Source organism: Pantherophis guttatus, chromosome 1 (genome assembly GCF_059756535.1).
Source record: "Pantherophis guttatus breed Tessera chromosome 1, ASM5975653v1, whole genome shotgun sequence".
In the NCBI taxonomy this organism is placed as follows: Eukaryota; Metazoa; Chordata; class Lepidosauria; order Squamata; family Colubridae; genus Pantherophis; species Pantherophis guttatus.
In genome coordinates this window covers 83,689,667-83,709,104 of record NC_142063.1, presented here as the reverse complement: position 1 = coordinate 83,709,104, position 19,438 = coordinate 83,689,667, and the positions used below count along the sequence as shown (strand labels likewise).

The 19,438-nt window shown below is 38.8% G+C and overlaps 1 protein-coding gene across 3 annotated transcripts in view; it reads left to right on the top strand.

Annotated features, from left to right (window-relative positions):
* Positions 1–19,438, top strand: part of LDLRAD3 (low density lipoprotein receptor class A domain containing 3) — a 158,715-nt gene that overhangs the window by 55,042 nt on the left and 84,235 nt on the right. For 2 of the 3 annotated variants that reach the window (XM_034417376.3, XM_060687603.2), the window contains exon 2: positions 13,899–14,045. The exons of the other annotated variant lie outside the window; for it this stretch is intronic. In XM_034417376.3, the coding sequence (XP_034273267.1) occupies positions 13,899–14,045 (147 nt within the window). The remainder of the gene's footprint in view (positions 1–13,898; positions 14,046–19,438) is intronic. 3 annotated transcript variants of the gene reach the window in all.

The window sequence follows — 19,438 nt, the reverse complement described above, 5'->3', positions numbered from 1 at the left end:
ATCAAGGTTCAGAAATTACATTTTTAGTTTTTGATGACCTCTCTTATTTGATACTAAAAGTTTTTATAGATCATCTTGCTCATTATCATAAATGTCCAAGACTTGCTAAGATATAAGATAAACGTCATTTTTGTCTAATCCATGTGACAGATATTTTCCATGTTTTTCTTTTAGTATTATTTTATTTTTCCATATATGATATATTTTATAGTAGTTACTAATAAAGAATGGTTGAACTTCCCCAGTATCCTCTTTGTTTCATATATTCTGTTCAATATATAAAAGGAATGGTTTTCTTGTGTATGATCAATGCTAATCATAACCACTACAATTATGCATTTGATCACAAGCATTTCCAAGACACGTTCCTGTGTGACAAATGGGAGGGGGCTATAATTTGGATATGTATTATCAGTACAGGTTTAATAAAATGTGCTGCTTATGAGTTTTGAATTATTTACAATGTAAGTTTCCCTTTGGGATTCAATCAGGATTCAGTTTCCCTCGTCTGGAGGTCATAATTGGAGGAGTTATTCCAGTTCAGTTCGTATGGTTTTTTTGTCTGTGACTATAGCAGGTGAATATCAGTATTCTCCTGCATGGAGCAAAAAAGTTGAGTGTTATTTTCCTGACAACCAGCATAGTTTTTAATAAAAATTGTATGTATTGTTCATTAGTGTGTGCATGTCTTGATATGTACAGTACATCAACATTTAGCAAATATACATAGTACAGCTTTGTCTCCTAAGCTGAATTTTCTGGTCCAGATCACAGCTGATGTATAATAAGTAGGATAAATTGCTACTTATAAATAGGATATAAATTCCTATATCGCTTCTCCCTTCTTCAGATATTTTCTCTGAAAATAATAATTCCAAATGACCAAGTTTTCCACCTCCCAATCCTTCTGAGCACAAGTTAAAATGTGCGCAGGATAATTTATTTGGATATCAGGATGCAATAAACTATATAAGGTGACCAGACGTCCCGCTTTTGGCGGGACAGTCCCGATTTTTAGCAATTTGTCCCGCGTCCCGCGGCATTTTAAAAAAGTCCCAATTTTTCATTCTGCCTCCTGAGTCCCCGCTGCCTCCTGAGTCCCTGCTGCCTCCTGAGTCCCAGCTGATGGCTAGAGGAAAAAAAACTGTTTAAACTCTTGCCGCGGGGCTTCAAAGGGCCGCCCTACAGCTGTTCTGTGTTAAAAGAAAACAAATGAGTAGACCAATGCCTGCAAAAATAGAAAAAACAGCCCCTTACAGCTTCCGTGTAGGTTAATTAGCACGTTGATTAGCTCGGCTTCCCCACTCTCAGCTGATTTGCTCTCAGCTGTTTTGCGCAGGGCTCTTGCTGCTTGCTAAATTGCTCAAGCAGATTTTTTTTTCTCCTTGTGCAAACCAAGCTCAAAACGAAACTGAAAGTGAAACAGGCTGTTGGCTTGTTTGGTGCAACGTTGGAAAATTAGGCAGCAGATTTCTTTTCTTTTTCCTCACCAAAAAAGGTAGGTGCAAACAATGGGAAATTTAGGGCAAAAGAGGAGAGTTCAAGATTTTAAAACACAAAAGAAAAAAAGCTCTATTTAACTAGGGAATTGTAATAATTGAGATACTATTAATAATTGTATATTCTGTTGAAAGCAGAAATGGTTAAGTTGTGGTTGGAGGAATATATGGGGGAAAGTATTTGGTTTATTATTATTGGTAAATATAATTAATTGATTTGTAAGAAATTGGATTGCATGGAAATAATTGGAATATTCATGTTCATATTGATTAATATACAAAAAAGATAGTTATATAACTAATTGATTTATATTAAAATGTTGAATTTGTATTAAACAACTGAATTACATAATTAACCAATGTGAGGATGGATATAAAAATAGATGACAATGGGAAGGGGTATAATATAGAATAGAAGGGAAAAATTGAATTTGATTAGAGATGAGGATGAAGGCTAATATTGTTTTTTTAAAAAAATAGATGAGGAATAAATATGGCAAAAAGGAAATATAGAAATTGTAAATTTAATTGAAATGACTAAACACTGTTTAAATTTGTGAACCAGCCAAATATTCTGTTCAAAGAAAATACATTGTATGTTTGTATGTATGTTTCTAATTATTGCTATTTATTCATATTTGTTCTCTTTTATTCTTTAAAGTTTAACAATTCATTCTTTATCTTAATATCTTTATATTTGCTTGGGGTTGGCTTTCTTCCCTTTCATCTTTTTTATTGTACAGCAATCTTTCTCCTCAAACCTACCACCACTCTCTTTCCTTTCCTTCTTACTTTCTCTTCCCCCCACCCTCTTTTTCTCCTCCCTACTTCCTCTTCCTTTCTCCTTCTCCTCCTCTCTTCCTCCCTCTCTTACCCTCACTCCTACTCTAATTTCCATTCCTTCATCCCTCTCTATTGCTGTATCCTTTAATGCATATGGATTACTCAGAGAGCTGAAAAAGTTATTTTTGACTGGTCCTCGCACTTTTGACCAGTCCTCGAACTTACGACTGTCTTCACATTTTACGTTTTTTGCCCTATCTTGTCACCATGGTGAAGAGAAGCAGTTGTAAAATGAGTGACATGGTTGTTAAGAATGCTGCACGGGCATAAATGTGAGGATGGTCATAAGTGTGAGGACCAGTCAAAAGTGCAAGGACCTGTCAGAAATGACTTTTTTCAGCCCTCTGGTTAGTCCTTTTGTGCATATGGACTACTCAGAGGGCTGAAAAAGTTATTTTTGATTGGTCCTCACACTTTTGACCAGTCCTCGAACTTACGACTGTCCTCACATTTTACATTTTTGCCCTATCTTGTCACCATGGTGAAGAGAAGCAGTTGTGAAATGAGTGACATGGTTGTTAAGAATGCTGCACAGGCATAAATGTGAGGATGGTCATAAGTGTGAGGACCAGTCAAAACTGCGAGGACCTGTCAGAAATGACTTTTTTCAGCCCTCTGAGTAGTCCCTATACACATAGCCATGGCCACCTGGCCACATGACCAGCTAGCCACGCCCACCCAGTCACATGACCTCCAAGCCATGCCCACAAAATAAGCCACGCCCACAATGGTGTCCCTCTTTACCAATGTTTATATAGAGTGCATAGGCAATTGCCAACCAATCAGTATTTGTTTTTTCCAGCCAGAACCCAGTACAAAGAACCATCAATCAGACAGTACTCATTTGTTGGCCAGTAACAGAATGCCTTATTCTGTCTCCCAAGATTCTTCCCTTCTGTTCTTAATTAACATAGAAGAGAATAAATTATGAGGATTTCTCCATGTTTCTGTGCTTGCCATGGTGACAAACCTCTATAATCTTCAGACTTTCTCATAGTGAAATGCTGACAGTTCTCCAGAAATTAAGAAGAAACCAAGAATCCCTTCCAATGAGAACACAGATTGCCCTTTCTGAGAATAACAAGTCTTTTTTGAAGTGTCTTTCTAAAGTGTCTTAGTATTTCTAAATATCCCAGAATAGGGATAAAATAACTCTATTTGGAACTGTAAACCCAGTTATAATCTTGTGTGATCAGTAGGAGGCTGTTATTCCTTCAAAGTAAGCCTCATCAAGAAACAGGCATGGCATGAACATAATTTACTGTGTAGATAGAATAATAGACAATTAAAAGCTCATCCAAAGCTTGTCCAAATTTCTCACTGCCTCATCATATACTAAACAAACACTGAGTCCTGATTTTCTTCTGGGTGTAATTCAAGGTGCTGTATATTACCTTTAAAACTTTACTACCTTTATTATATGGCAAAAGGTCAGATTTTCTGTAGGATTATATCTCCCTAAGGACATCTACCTATTTTACCAGATCTGATAGACTGGGCATGCTCCTACTCCCTCCCTTAAATAATGCCATTTTATGGGATCTAGGAGGCATGCCTTTTCTGTGAGAGTCCTGCCCTATGGGATACCCTTCCCCTTGAAGTCTAGTTGGTCTCTACCCTCCTAGCATTCCAGAAAAGCAGTTTGTCAGCTTTGGAAGCCATATTAGGCCGGAAGCTTCACACTGCCACCTTCTCATTCTTCCTGCATCTGCGTCCGGTCAGGACGATCCTGCATCTAGAGAAGGAGTGGTTGGAGTGCTGTCTCGAGATGGGACAGATGATGATTGGAGCATGTGATGGACTGATGAGTGAGGGGATGGTTTTGGGGTTTTGATTTACTGAGGGAAAACCTGGAACTTTCAGATTCGGGTTTTCCCAGATGTGCCAATATACCTACTCTAATAAATGGAAGTTTGAGAAAATCCTTGCTTCGGAGTTTTTAATTGGAGTTGGGTTTTTTCTGGAACACTGACACAGTTCAGACTTGGCTTTCTCCCCACCCCCGCCCCCCAGCAATGGTATAGGGTCAAGGGGGTAAAAAGATGTTATGTGAGACTGTATCTCAGACATTTAATTTTATGTCAGATTTTTAATGTTTATGGTTTTAATAGATACCCTGTTTCCCCGAAAATAAGACCTCCCCGGATAATAAGCCCAATTGGGCTTTTGACCGTATGTACTTCCATAAGCCCTCCCCGAAAATAAGCCCTCCTTGAAAATATTTAAACGCATGCACAGCCGATCCCCACCATTTCCTCTGGTTAGGGTTAGGGAGACAGAGCTGGAAATCAGGTAAAATGGCAAGAGAAGCCCCATCTTGCTCCACATGCCCCCAAATAATAAGACCTTGAAAATAAGGCCAATAAGGCTTATTTCGGGGTTAAAAAAATAAAATAAGACAGGGTCTTATTTTTGGGGAAACACGGTACATGTGTTACATTGTTTTATTATCAGTATTGTTTTAATTATTGTTTGGGAATTTGACATAAGATGGATGGCTATATAAATGTTTAGATAAATTAAATGAATAGAACCAAGATTGGGTTATTTTGAGTTCCTTTCTCACATGCTGTTTCTCAATACTATCATGCTTTCTGCAAGCTGCCCATTAATTCTCCTTTTCCATCCCCATTCTTTTAGAGGGGCTCATATAGTACAAATACTGGAACTGCACTATTATCAGGAAGTCCCTCTTCCCTGAATACTTAGAACCTTTATACAGTTTCATGCTCTTAATGTCAATTTTATGTACTATTGGAACAGAGCTATTATTTTCAAGAAACCACATGGAGCCAGTTTTTGATTTAGTAAAGAAATCAACTTTCTCTGCTTCTCCAAACATGTTGGCTTTTATTTGTTTGGTACCATGCACATGTTCCACCCAAACTTTGTTTTTCAGATGACACATGTTCTCTATTTTCTCTTAGCTATTAAAGAAGCCCCGTGAGCTTTTTCTGCATATTTATTTTTATATCTTCCAAGCAGAACTAACAGCTGTTGTGAAGGCAGCATAAAATTTAAGGCTAGGGATTTTACCAAGACTATCCAGTTGTAAAGCCTAATCATGCCATGTTTGGGTGGGATTAATCACAGTACATTTTGTGGTAAGCAATTCCTGTATCTGTCTTGCTGATTTTATAAATACAGACTGTGATAGCACAGGGGAGGACATGCTTGCTTCCATTCATAATCTTGATTTGCTATTCAGCATTTTTACCGGTTCCTGGAACAAGCTTTGTAATATTTTATACGTTTCCTAGGAATAATGAAACAGTCATTTACCAATGAATAAAACAACTGGAAGGTATATGGCACAATCCAGAGGAAGTTAGGAAGTTAAATTTTATTGAGTTTTCTAAATACCTAGCTGGTATGTTACTGAAAAACCTGTTTTTAATCCTAGGATGAGAGAGAACAGCAATAAATCAGAGTCACTAAGAGTTGGGCAGCATACAAATATAGTAAATTATTATTACTTATATAACAAGGTGAAATCACAGTTCTTTAGTTGGTGTTGGCCTTCATTGAATTGAGTTCTTCCCAAGAATCTAGGCTGTCATAATGTATTGGGGTAACATGTATGCAGATCCAATCAGTGTGGCTTTTTGTAATTGACACATGGAAATTTTATCAGATTTTCTAACTGTTGTCCAAAGCTTTTTGATACTGTTACGTATTGTTATACAATTATGGTTGATTGTGCAGTCAATTAGATGTTTAGACTGGATTTGGCATTTTTATCCACCTATCAAGTCCTTCAGGGGTGGGTTCTACTTACTTTTACTACTGGATCGCATCGGGAAGCTTCTGCACATGTGCAGATCACCTATGATGACATCCGGGTCGGTGGGCGGAGCCTCCCGCCAGTTTTACTACCAGTTCTTGTGAACCGATCTGAACCGGGGGCAACCCATCACTGAAGTCCTTCCCAATGACTTGGAATAAACAGATGTTAAGGGTATTGTTGCAGGATGGAAACTGTTCCAAGTAAAGCTGCCTTTTACAATTGATGATGATTTCGTCAATGTCAATGGTGTTCAGTAGGCCTTAAGATGTTTTAGAATTGCACCCAAAGCACCTCTTAGTACTATTTTTGCTTTCTTTTGCCACAGTCATTCTACTTTTATTTGCAAGTCTTTGTATTTTATGATTTTCTTCAGTTATTTTTCTTCTATTTTGCTGTTTGCAGGTAGTGCCACATCCATAATCCAGACTTTTTTGGGTTTTTTTTTTTATCAACAGTTGTTAAATCTGATGTTCGTCAGTGTTAGTTTTTGCATATATGTCTGCTTACTTTTTATACTGACTTTATCAACCAATTCTCAGAGTTGTTTTTTCATTTATTGTTGTTATACAGTGGCATACACTGAAAATGCAGTAGTTTATGTAAAATGGCTATTGTTTTGTTAGTGTAACTATGTTTTCTTAATGTTAATAAATTAAAAACTAGAAAGATTATATTGAAATAAAACAGAGTCTCTAGCTTATGCCTTCTTTACAGGTAGTCCTTGACTTACAATCATAATTGAGCCCAAAATTTCTGTTGCTAAGTGAGACATTTGTTAAGTGAGTTTGCTCCATTTTATGACTTTTCTTGCCACAGTTGTTAAGTGAATCACTGCAGGTGTTAAATTACTAACATGGTTGTTAAGTGAATCTGGCTTCCCCATTGACTTTGCTTGTTACAAAGGTGGTTACATGACCCCAGGAAACTGCAACTGTCATAAATATAAGTCAGTTGCTACGTGTCTGAATTTTGATCACCTGCCCATGGGGATGTTAAAATGGTTGTAAGTGTGAAAAACAGTCATAAGTCACTTTTTTCAGTGCTGGTGTAACTTTGAACTAAATGAACTATTGTACGTTGAAAACTGCCTGTATTTCTATGAATAATTACAACTTGAGTCATGTTGCAAAAGTAAATTGGAAGCAAAGTATCAGTAACATTGGACTCACACATAATGTAACCAATAATGTCGTTTTTTGGGGGGGGGCGGATATTATAAGTTACAGTTTTTATGTCATTGTTAAGCCCAAACAGCCAAAATATTGTATGACTTAGTGGTTAGGGTGCAGTACTGCAGCTACTTCAGCTGATTGCTAGTTCAGCAGATCAGCGGATCAAGTCTTACCGGCTCAAGGTTGACTCAGCCTTCCATCCTTCTGAGGTGGGTAAAATGAGGACCCAGATTGTTGGGGCAATATGCTATTTAGTATACTATCTTTGGTGTAAGCCGCCCAGAGACCTTGGAGAGTGGGAGGCATAGAAATATGAATAATAAAATAAAATAAAAATAAATAAATAGACTTAGTGTTATAGAACAACTATACAGAATGAAATTAATTTACATAAAGAGAATATTTGTAACTCAAGATTGAACTATGGGGTCCTTGGTGCTCTTTGAGCTTGTCTTCTTGCAGACATTTCATGAGGTAACCTCATAAGTTCACAGACTATAAGTGTTACAATTGTTACTTATCTTGGAAGAAAACAGAGTGGAGAAAACATTTTTCTTTTTTAAAAAGTTTTTTATTAAACAAACATTAAAAACATTGGACATAGCGTGACCATCCTGGTCTTGTCATATCCATGTATATTTTTTACATAACAACAAATATAATTACTATTTAACATACATTACTATTTTGTTCTTATATACATATCCCTTGTCCTAATATTTGTCTAAATATTATCCAATATCCATTTTACAAACCCTAATTCTTTTTTGTTCTAACTCCTTTTCTCCTTTCCAACCATTGGTACACTTTGTTCCTAATTTTATAGTATTCTGTCTCGTCCTTATTTTTGAGTTCTAGTGTCAGCTTATCCATTTCTGCACACATCAAGATTTCCTTTATTATTTCTTCCGGGGGAGTTTCTTCCTTTTTCCAGTATGGTGCATAAACCATCCTTGCTGCTGTTATAATGTGCAGCATTAAATATATCAATTCTTTGCTATGTTTCTCTTTTGCGATTCCTAATAGGAATAATTCAGGCTTCAGATCTATGTTTTGGTCTAATATCTCCTCCAACCGTATCTTAATCTGGCGCCAAAACTTCCTGGCTTTCTTACATAACCACCACATGTAATAGAAAGATCCTGACACTAAATTACCGTATCTTTCGGAGCATAAGACACACCTTCCCCCCCCCAAAAAGGGGTGAAAATTTAGGTGCACCTTATACACTGAATGTAGCCCCGCCCACCCACTGGCCCCCACCCTTTGGCTTCTGCCTCCCAGCAGTTTACCTCCTTGCAGCAAACAGCAAGAATAAGCAGCTTGTTTCAGCTTCATCACAGCCTAATTAGCACAGGTTAATTGGATCGGCCTCCTGACTCTCAGATGTTTTGCTCTCAGCTGTTTTGCGCGGGCGTCTGCTGCTTGCTGCAAGGAGGTAAACTGCTGGGAGCAGGTTTTTTTTTTCTTGTGCTAATCAAGCTATGCTGAAAACGAAAATGAAAGTAAAACAGGCTATTTGCTGTTTGCTACAACGAGGCAAAATTGCTGGGAGGCAAAGGCAGATTTCTTTTTCTTGTTTTCCTCACCAAAAAAGTAGGTGCGTCTTATAGTCCGGAGTGTATTATATGCCGAAAAATACGGTACATTTCCAACATTGTGGTGATAAGTTCCCGTTTATCTTTGCTAATCTTGTGAGCGGGAGATGCCACCTGTAAAACATTTTGTATAAATTTTCTTTGTAAGCAGTGGCTAATGGCTAATGGCTAAAACATTTTTCAATATCAGGGAATCACTTAGATATGACCCACAGTTTCTGAGAAGACAGAACAATTTTAGGGAACAATTATTACTTTTCTGGAAAAATACATTGATCTCTGGAATGATTCTAGTTTGTTGCTAAAAAGAATGAAATCATTTTTAATCAGAAGGACTAATGGTGTAAACTGTTGCAGACAGTTGTACTCAATGATTTAGCTCTTCAGCTATGTATCTTCTACTAAAAATGAACTCTGTAGTATGAATATAGTCCTTCCCTGCGAATGGAATATTTTAATTTAAGCAAATATACTTCTCTTCAAAGCTGATACTATCAAATGTACTTAAATTGATAGAACTGCAGGGTGAAGTGGGTTGTTACATAACATAGTTATGTAGAAAATACCATAAACAAACAAAAGCTTATAGTTAAAGTAATAGTTAAAGCACTAAGTGGATCAAAAGAAAATGGTTTTAAAATTGAATAAATACCAATAAGTACTAGTCTGTTAGCTAAAAATTCCAAGGACCTGCAAGCTCTAGTAATGAAAGTCAATTTTCTGTATTGACAAGAAAATTACATGAACATGTCAAGCTCTATTCAAAGGAGATTTTATTTTTACCAATTATATTTCTTTATGCAGAAGGGTAGCCATGTTAATCTTTTGCAGCATAAACAAGATGTTTTTGGCATCTTAACAATTGATACATTTGCATAAAGTTTCTATAATTCAAAAAATGTATTCATTGATAAATTAATTAGTCTTTTGGATGATACAGGATTGTTCTTCCTGTTCTGAGGGACGGTAACATGCAGTTAATTTTATCTCATTCTTCATCTGAATGATTTAATCTTGAAACAATCATTTTGGTGACCTTTGCTGTGGTTATTAAAGCAAAGAATTGTAGAAATTAATGTGGTGTTTTTATTAGTTTTGGATTACAGATTTTAATGCATGCTAGGATAAAAGTTGAAGCATCCCTCTGTTCTCCAAACAAATTGAATTATATTGATTTTTGTTGACTAGTTTTTGTAATTATCTCTTCTTAGATTTGGGTATAATAAAAAATCAGTGTAAATGGTGGCAGGCAGAAGGATTAGAATTAGTCAAAGGGATTAGCGAGTCCTCTGGGAATCTTCAATAGCTATTCTTTTATTTGCAACAGATGCCTTTAGATTATGTTTATAAGGGCTGAAGCTGGCAGGTGGACTAAATACTGTTTCGGATACTTTTAATATTGAGCAATTGCCTGTTATTTTCCAGATTGAGAAAAGAATGGCCAAAAGTCTATTTACTTATTTATTAGATTTGTATCCCTCCTTTATTATTTTATAAACATCTCAAGGCAGCAAACATACGTGATACTCCTTCCTCTTCCTATTTTCTTCCCACAACAATTACCCAGTTAAGTGAGTTGGGGGTGAGAGAAAATGACTGGTCCAAAGACATCCAATTGGCTTTCAGGTCTAAGGTGACACTAGGACCTATAGCCTCCTGGTTTCTATAGCCAACTGATTTGAAAGAGCAAGGGGAAAAAAGTGATGGCATTTAAATTAGGGAGTTGACAAATATGTAGGATTTGAATCTTGTGTTTGATAGTAGGCAGATTTTCTGCTTCTAATAGATCTTCCTTCTTTCAGGATGAAGGCAGTAAACTTTCACAGGCTCACCATGACGGCACCAAAATACTGAAACTTTGCATTCTGATATCATGATTCAAAGCCTACCCTTGGTACATGTATTATGATTGTCAGAGGATGGGAAAGGGAAAGAACTTTTCCAGACCCCTGGGCAGTCTTCTTTTGCAAAATAAAGTAACTTTTATAGTTTACAGCAGGGGTCTCCAACCTTGGCAACTTTAAGACTTGTGGACTTCAACTCCCAGCTGGCTTCAGCTTCAACTTCAGCTGGCTGAGGAATTCTGAGAGTTGAAGTCCACAAGTCTTAATGTTGCCAAGGTTGGAGATCCCTGGTTTACAGTGCAAATAAAATAAATAACCTATGCTTATATAAAGTGGTCCTAGCTTAAGTAATGTAATATACTATCATGTACAGAGTTCCTTGCAGGTCTTCAACTGTTTCAGTCTTTCCTTTCTTTCTATGCTGTTGTTAAATTTAATCACTGTTTGGTTAGGTTAACCTCTTCCAAATGCTGCTTTGCTTTATTTTCACTTTCGTGTTTCTAGCCTAGAGAGAGAAAAATAATCTGTTTGGTTTTTTTTTTTCTGAATGTCCTGAAAAGTAAACATCTTGGTCACACTTTGTTGTGCTATTTTGCTGTTTTTTGCCCCCAATGTAGCTTCATTTCACCAGTCAGTCTGCTGCACAGATTTTCCTGTCCAATTTTGCTTGCTCTGCAAGCAAAAAGTAACCATATTCCTTTCCTCTGGGGATCCTCTCTCTGACTCTGTTGCCCTACTTTCATCCTGTGACTTCAATCACCCTGATCCTTGGTACTGTATAGCACCTCCAGCGCACAAGGACACACAAAGCACAAACAACCAAAATTCCTTTGCCTGATAAAGCCACCCGATATACACATCTTTACTATAGAAGGCAGATATGCTTGCTCACAGGTGTCTCAATTAACCCAAGAACCCAAGGCAGCCTTTTAGCTGTCTATTTAATGCTTTTCACGCAGTTGACAAATAGACAACACTCTGTCCTTGAGGCAAACTACAAACCAGTCTTCATCAGCGAGAACTGCACAGTGACTCTCCACAGAAGCACATAAGAGGTGGAGTTTGTGTCATGACATTGCAGTATGTGTTGTATCACCTCTCCACCTTTCTCAAGGATGCCTATGGCTTGTTAGTTTGGGGAGGATAAGGATTTACTGCTGGGTCTGAGTGAAGACTGACAGTGATCTAAATTAACAAAGTGTGAACATTTTATATATACCGTATTTTTCGGAGTATAAGACATACCTTTCCCCCCCTCTAAAAGAGGCTGAAAATTTGGGGGCATCGTATGCTCCAAATGTAGCTTTTTCGAAGCTTTTTTTCAGCCTTAACGAGCCAGCGATCTTCAGCTTTGCCTGTCTGACTCTCCACTGTGCTTTAACGAGGCGCTAGCGAGTGAAGCGATCTCCATGCTTTGCCCCGACTCTCAGCTGTTCTTTAGAAGCTTTTTTTCAGCCCTAACTAGGCGTTAGCTGAGTGAAGCGATCTCCCCCGTGCTTTGCCTGCTTTTCTCATTGCTGCTTCCTCTCAGCTGTGCCTTAGAAGCTATTTTTTATCCCCAAGCAGGGGATAAAAAACGAGCAAACTAATGTGCTGAAGCTGACCAAACTAAAGACGCTAGCCAGATGACTACCTGGTAGGCAGATTTTTTCCCCCTATTTTCCTTCCCAAAAACTAAGCTGCGTCTTATACTCCGGTACATTTTATACTCCGAAAAATATGGTACATAGCATTGTACTGTATGTATAATGAATGTGTGTGTCATATATCCTGTGATATATTCTATCAAATATATCAATTGTGCATAAGATATGTGAATGCAAATAGGATGTATAATACGCCTTTGTTATATTTTTGATTCCCGGAATCAAAAATATAACAGTTTGAGCTGTTTGATTAAGTCATATGTTTATTATATTAGTATATCAACTTCCTTTAAAGGATTCTGTGCAATGTACTTAAGGTTATCCCAGTACGCTCTGAGAAGAGTCTTGGAAGTAGGTCAGGCTGAGTGATTATGTCTGGCACAGAGTCAATCAGTGGACCGATAAGAGATCTGTACTCTGCCAGTATCATAGTGACTTCTGCACAATGTTTACAAGCTTCAGTAAATTCACTGAAATTTAATTCATCATATTGATGTAACTTGAGACAAAGTTAACACTTGAGGTAGTCAATGTTCAGTAGTCTCTCTGATAGACAATTGATAGGTAATGTTTTGGGTTAATCATATATTTGAAATTTAGAAAGCAAATTATACCACAATTGGGTTTCAGGCATTAGTCATTTATTTTCTAAGAATCCTATGAGGATAAAATAGGACTCAGATGCATTTGTAAAGTAGATGTCTGTAGCTTTTTGCAACCTGCCAGCTCTATTTATTTATGTTCAGTTAAATAAGCTTACTGTATTTGGCAATCTGCGAATTATATTGATTTAATAAAAGTCTTTTAGAAATGCAATCCAATGGGCAAGGTGCCCATGGGAATTATTTTCTTTGCCCTGGGAATGAACTTCTTTCTACAGCAATCAAGATGAAAATAAACTTTAGGAAGTGTCAGAGCTTAAAGAGAAGGGATTTTTTAAAAACCATTCTGGTTCAGAAAGTACCTAGATTTGTACCTTGATATAAGAAATCTCTCAGAATTTCACCTTGAATTAATTTGGAAACTACATATTATTTTGATTGAATTGCTTCATTAAACTGAGTTTCAATTTCATTTGTTAAGTGTTGAAATCTAAGGAAAAAGTGAATTAAAGGTCTATAGCTATGGCTATAATGTGTGCCAAATGTGTTGAATTACAAACTGAACAAATAAAATAGTTTGCATGTTATTCAATTTCAAACACTTAGTTGCAACGAAATAAGTGTTCAGTTTTCCCAACTCATGTTATTATTCAGAGATATACAATTTTTGAATGATAGAATGTAAGAGCTTCCTGTAAAGCATAGAAAAAAATGGGAACTTCAAAATATTGATTTAAGAAACGACAGATCAATTTGCTAATATTGATGCTAATTTTCTGCTCTTTCCACCTTCCTTTCATATATATGTATGTTTTTGTCTCCCAGCAACATTGGTTCAAATGCAAAAATAATTTCTGCTTAGGTAAACTTGACCTCTTCTTTTTATTTTATCTTTCCTGATTTACAGAAAGCCAACTCTTGCCTTGGAATAATTTCACAAATGAATGTAATATTCCTGGAAACTTCATGTGCAGTAATGGACGCTGTATCCCAGGAGCCTGGCAATGTGATGGACTGCCGGACTGCTTTGATGAAAGTGATGAGAAGGAATGCCGTGAGTATATTAAACTTTGAATAGTGAAACTTAAACTTATTAAATATAATTCAGTGCATCTCAGGGATGATTGATAGGAAGAGAGACAGACAAGTTATCCTATAGCATTGAGAAGTAACAAGATAAGGAGAATCCAAATGTTGTAGTATGGGCAGATTCAATTTGGAGCTGGCCTTAGAGTTGACCAGGATGGACTTTAAAGGTGATTTGCAACATTTGTATTAAATCAGAAGCTGACTGGCACCAGTGCAGCTTCAGGGCTAATAGTGTTACATGGACAAATCTAGATGCTCCAGAAAAGTTTCAATTGAGGCATAAGATGCAGGGATGGGATTCAGCGAGTTCGAACTGGTTCGGGCAAACCGGTAGTTGTGACCTGTGGGTTGGCCTGCCCGCCCTCCCCAGCACTATGCCGTCCTATTTAGCCGCCTTTATAAAGCCGCACGCATGTGTGCAAGCCATGCACATGAGCAAAGTGCATGCGCAGAAGGCCACACACACTCACATATTCTATTCTGGGCGAACTGGTTGTTAAATTATGTGAAGCCCACCTCTGATAAGTTGTAATTGTGCATAGGCTACCTAGGCATGGTCTTACCGGTTGCTCAAGCAAGTCCAGGAGAATCCCTAGACTGTTAACTAGTTCTACATAAGTTTGAGTTTGAGTTTGAGTTTATTTGATTTGTATACCGCCCTACTCCTGAAGGACTCAGGGCGGTGAACAGCCAACAATAAAATACATAAATACACAAAATTTAAAAACCCGATAAAATCAAATTAAATTATTTGGCCCAGACAAATTAAAATACCCCAATAATTTAAAAACAGATTAAAATTTACGTATTTAAAAAAGGGAAGAGATCAGGCCAAGCCCGCTTGATGGAATAAAAAGGTCTTCACAGCACGGCGGAAGGAGCGCAGATCCGGGATCCTCCGTATCTCCGGGGGGAGCTCATTCCAGATGGTAGGTGCCCCCACAGAGAAGGCTCTCCCCCTAGGGGCCGCCAGTCGACACTGTTTGGCTGACGGCACCCGGAGGAGTCCCTCTCTATGAGAGCGTACTGGCCGGTGGGAGGCTATTGGTGGTAGTAGGCGGTCCCGTAAATAACCAGGCCCTAAGCCATGGAGCGCTTTAAAGGTGGTAACCAAAACCTTGAAGCGCACCCGGAAGACCACCGGGAGCCAGTGCAGCTCGCGCAGGAGAGGTGTTACATGGGAGCGCCATGTCGCTCCCATTACCACCCGCGCGGCCGCACTCTGCGCCAGTTGGAGCCTCCGGGTGCTCCTCAAGGGGAGCCCCATGTAGAGAGCATTACAATAGTCCAGGCGGGAGGTGACGAGGGCATGAGTGACCGTGCGTAACGAGTCCCGATCCAGAAAGGGACGCAACTGGCGAATCAGGCGGACCTGATAAAAAATCCTCCCGGTCACGGCCGTCAAGTGCTCTTCTAAAGACAGCCGTGAATCCAGGAGGACGCCCAAGTTGCGAGCCCTCTCCGTGGGGGCCAATGATTCGCCTCCAATAGTCAGTGATGGCATCAACTGGCTATATCGGGACGTCGGAAACCACAGCCACTCGGTCTTGGATGGGTTGAGCCTGAGCCTGTTCCTCCCCATCCAGATCCGTACGGCCTCCAGGCACCGGGACATCACTTCAAGGGCATCGTTGGGGTGATCCGGGGTGGAGATGTACAGCTGGGTGTCATCAGCGTACTGATGGTACTCCACCCCGAAACCACGGATGATCTTGCCCAGCGGCTTCACATAAATGTTGAACAGGAGAGGTGAGAGGACCGACCCTTGCGGCACCCCACATATGAGGGGCCTCGGGGTCGACCTCTGTCCCCCTGTCAACACAGACTGCGACCGGTCAGAGAGAAAGGAGGAGAACCACCGCAACACAGTGCCTCCCACCCCTAACTCTTCCAACCGGTGCAGCATGATACCATGGTCGATGGTATCAAAAGCCGCTGAGAGATCTAACAGGACCAGGACAGAGGAGCACCCCCTGTCCCGAGCCCTCCAGAGATCATCAACCAACGCGACCAATGCCGTTTCCGTGCTGTACCCGGGCCTGAAGCCCGACTGGAACGGATCCAGATACGTCGTTTCATCCAGGTGCTGGGGGAGCTGTTGCGCAACCACACTCTCAACAACCTTCGCCACAAAATGAAGGTTGGAGACCGGACGATAATTTACCAACATTGCCGGGTCCAGGGAAGGCTTCTTGAGGAGAGGCCTCACCACCGCCTCTTTCAAGGCGGCAGGAAAGACACCCTCACCCAGCGAAGCATTTATAATCCCCTGGAACCAGCCTCGTGTCACCTCCCGAGAAGCCAGCACTAACCAGGAGGGACATGGGTCCAATAAACAAGTGGTCGCGTTCAGTCTACCCAGAATCCTGTCCACGTCCTCAGGGGTCACAGGATCAAACTCATCCCAGATAACATTCTCAAGACCTGCCCCGGTCCCTCCCCCTGAGACTATCCAGTCGGAGTCCAGATCTTCCCGAATCTGAGCGATTTTGTCATACAGATATTGAACAAAATCCTCGGCTCTACCCTCCAAGGGGTCCTCCCGCGCTTCCTGGTGGAGCAGGGAGCGGGTCACCCTAAACAGGGCGGCCGGGCGATTATCTGATGACGCAATAAGAGCAGCAAAATAGCTACATTTCGCTGCTTTTATCGCCACTAGGTAATTCCTAATATGAGCTCTTACCAGTGTCCGGTCAGATTCAGAAAGACTGGCCCTCCAACTACTCTCTAGGCGTCTTTTCCGGCGCTTCAACTCCCTCAGCTCCTCAGTGAACCAAGGAGCTAAATGAGATCGGCGCCGGGTCAGAGGCCGCAAAGGGGTCGATCCCTTCCATAACTATAGATGAACCAACTCTGGAATTAGAAAGCTGTTATTCCAAAAGCTAGAGTTCAGCCTAAATCTGTTCCTTTGTACCCAGCCTCCTGTTTATATACAACTATCATTTAATCCTCAATTTACAACCATTCGTTTAGTGACCATTTGACGTTTCACTTATGACCATTTTTCACACTTATAATTGTTGCAGCATCTCCACGATCATATGATAAAAATTTGCCACTCTATGCATGTATGTATGTATGTATATATGTATCTATGTATGTATGTACCCACACACACACACATACTTAGAAAGGCAAATTTTATATATACACATACCACACAAGAGGTTTTTTATTTCTGTTTTTATATAACTTTGTTATTTCCTCTATTGCATGATATCGTCCTCATGCAAATAGAGAATTAATGAAGTGTTTCAAACAGAATTTATGGTTTGTTTATGAACGACTTAGCAGTGGCTTGGCAATGGTCACAAACTACATTCAGGATATTATTTTGTCACTGAGAATAAAATGGAATCCAGTAAAATTCTGGTGGGAGAGAAAACACTGTAACTGCTGATAAAATCTTAAACAGTTGTAAAACCCCAGTTCATAAAACTGATTTCTTCAGTTGAATCAGCTTAAATCTTGGGATTCTTAACTGATGTTCATATGTTCTTTCTTTCTTTTCCAAGATGGATTAGATTATTGAAATATTTTAGCTAGGTCATTTTTATTTCACCCATGCAGAGATAATCATCCTGTTCTTTTTTCATCTTTCCTTATCTTTGCATAGTAGCAATAGCAAAATTCATGAATAAATTTGAACAAGAGTAAAGGGAAAAAAACCTTTGAGCAGGTGATTCATTTCCTGTGCTATCCTACATTGACAGGGGAGGTAAAAGAAACAAAGAAGTCTGCCGTTATAGTTTTTGGTTCAAGTTACTGTGACGGCCTGCAGACTGTATTTTTTCTTTTTATATGAAATCTCTCTCCATGTATAAGGGTGACTTAATTTACCTTGGAAAATGGAATGAATGATAAGAACTGTAAAAATTTATAAGTGAAGGAAAAAATAAGTCCATGTTAGCATGGCACAAAAGAATGAATATACTAAATAAAAGATTCCATATGCCCATAAAACTTGTAAAATGTGAATACTCCATAGTCTCCAATTGAAAAAAATCAGTACACATCTGTGTACCACAAATAAGAAAGCCCAGTTTTATATATGGTTATTCATATTCTTATTCTTATTCTAATTCTCTCTCACACTATCTCTCTCTCTCTCTCTCTCTCTCTCTCTCTCTCTCTCTCTCTCTCTCTCTCTCTCTCACACACACACACACACACACACACACACACACACACACACACACAGAGTGAGCAGGGCGGTCCATAACTACTATTTCAGAAATATCACATCAATGTTCTCTATATTGACACCAATTACTCTTAACATTGCACTGTAAAAACAGATTCGTTATATTCAGTATAATCATTTCCATTCAGTCAATTTCACCATCTTACTTACAGTTTAGACTCTAGAGCTCTGCACCTTATTCTGGAAGAAAAAATGGAACAGGGACTTATTCATTAAGAAACTTTAGAAAAAAACATGAATCCTGGGCAAAAAAATGTTCTTTATCTCTAATTTAACTAGGCCAGGATATATCTAGAACACATATGCTAACTCAAAACCTTTAGGCACCCAATTTTCTCTTGATGAATACAGTGGAGTGGTCATAAAAAGAGCTTTGTTTGAAGTGTGACTGATGATGTTACCTAGTTGGGTAGTGAAAGATCTGTAAGCAAACAACCAAGCAAGCTCAGAGAGAACCAAGGACTCCAGAGTTCAACCTGAACTACATATATTCTCTTCCTTTGGATATTTTTCTATGCATCTGTATTACAAAAGAATGTTGGCACACAGCAATACTTAATTGTCAGTTCTCCCAGGCAAACCAGACCGAGAACACAACTTTGCTTTGAAACTTACATTAGCATAATCTTGTAAATCGGAAGGTATAAATCTGCTGTTGCCACTTGCCTGATCAATTTGGGATGGTTCTTAAGTTTCTTCCTCTGACTGTTAAGGCACTAGGGGCTTCTCCCCCTCCTATCTAATTGTTTCCTAGGCAGCATCTCTTTCTCTTGTTCCTCAAGGTCATTCTCACATAACATTTCCTTAATTGTATAAAATATCAAGCATACAGTGTACAAGCTCCTTTTTGTTTCTTACTTTCTTAAGAAAATCTAATTTTATAAGTAGCTTATATGACTGTATAAATATTTAAATCTGCACCTGCTGTGAGTCACTTTTATGATTCAGGTGGCATACAAGTTAAATAAATAAACAAACAAACAATTTCTGGGCCCTGTTCTTGAACTAGATATTTTAGCATGACTTTAAACAATGCAGAACTCTGCAGAATTATTTTCAATTCACTCATGAGAAATGAAATCCTTCTGAGTAAATTTAAACTTTTGTTGGTACTCTAACCTATCTGTGGAAAAAGAATTCCTAATTAAATCAAG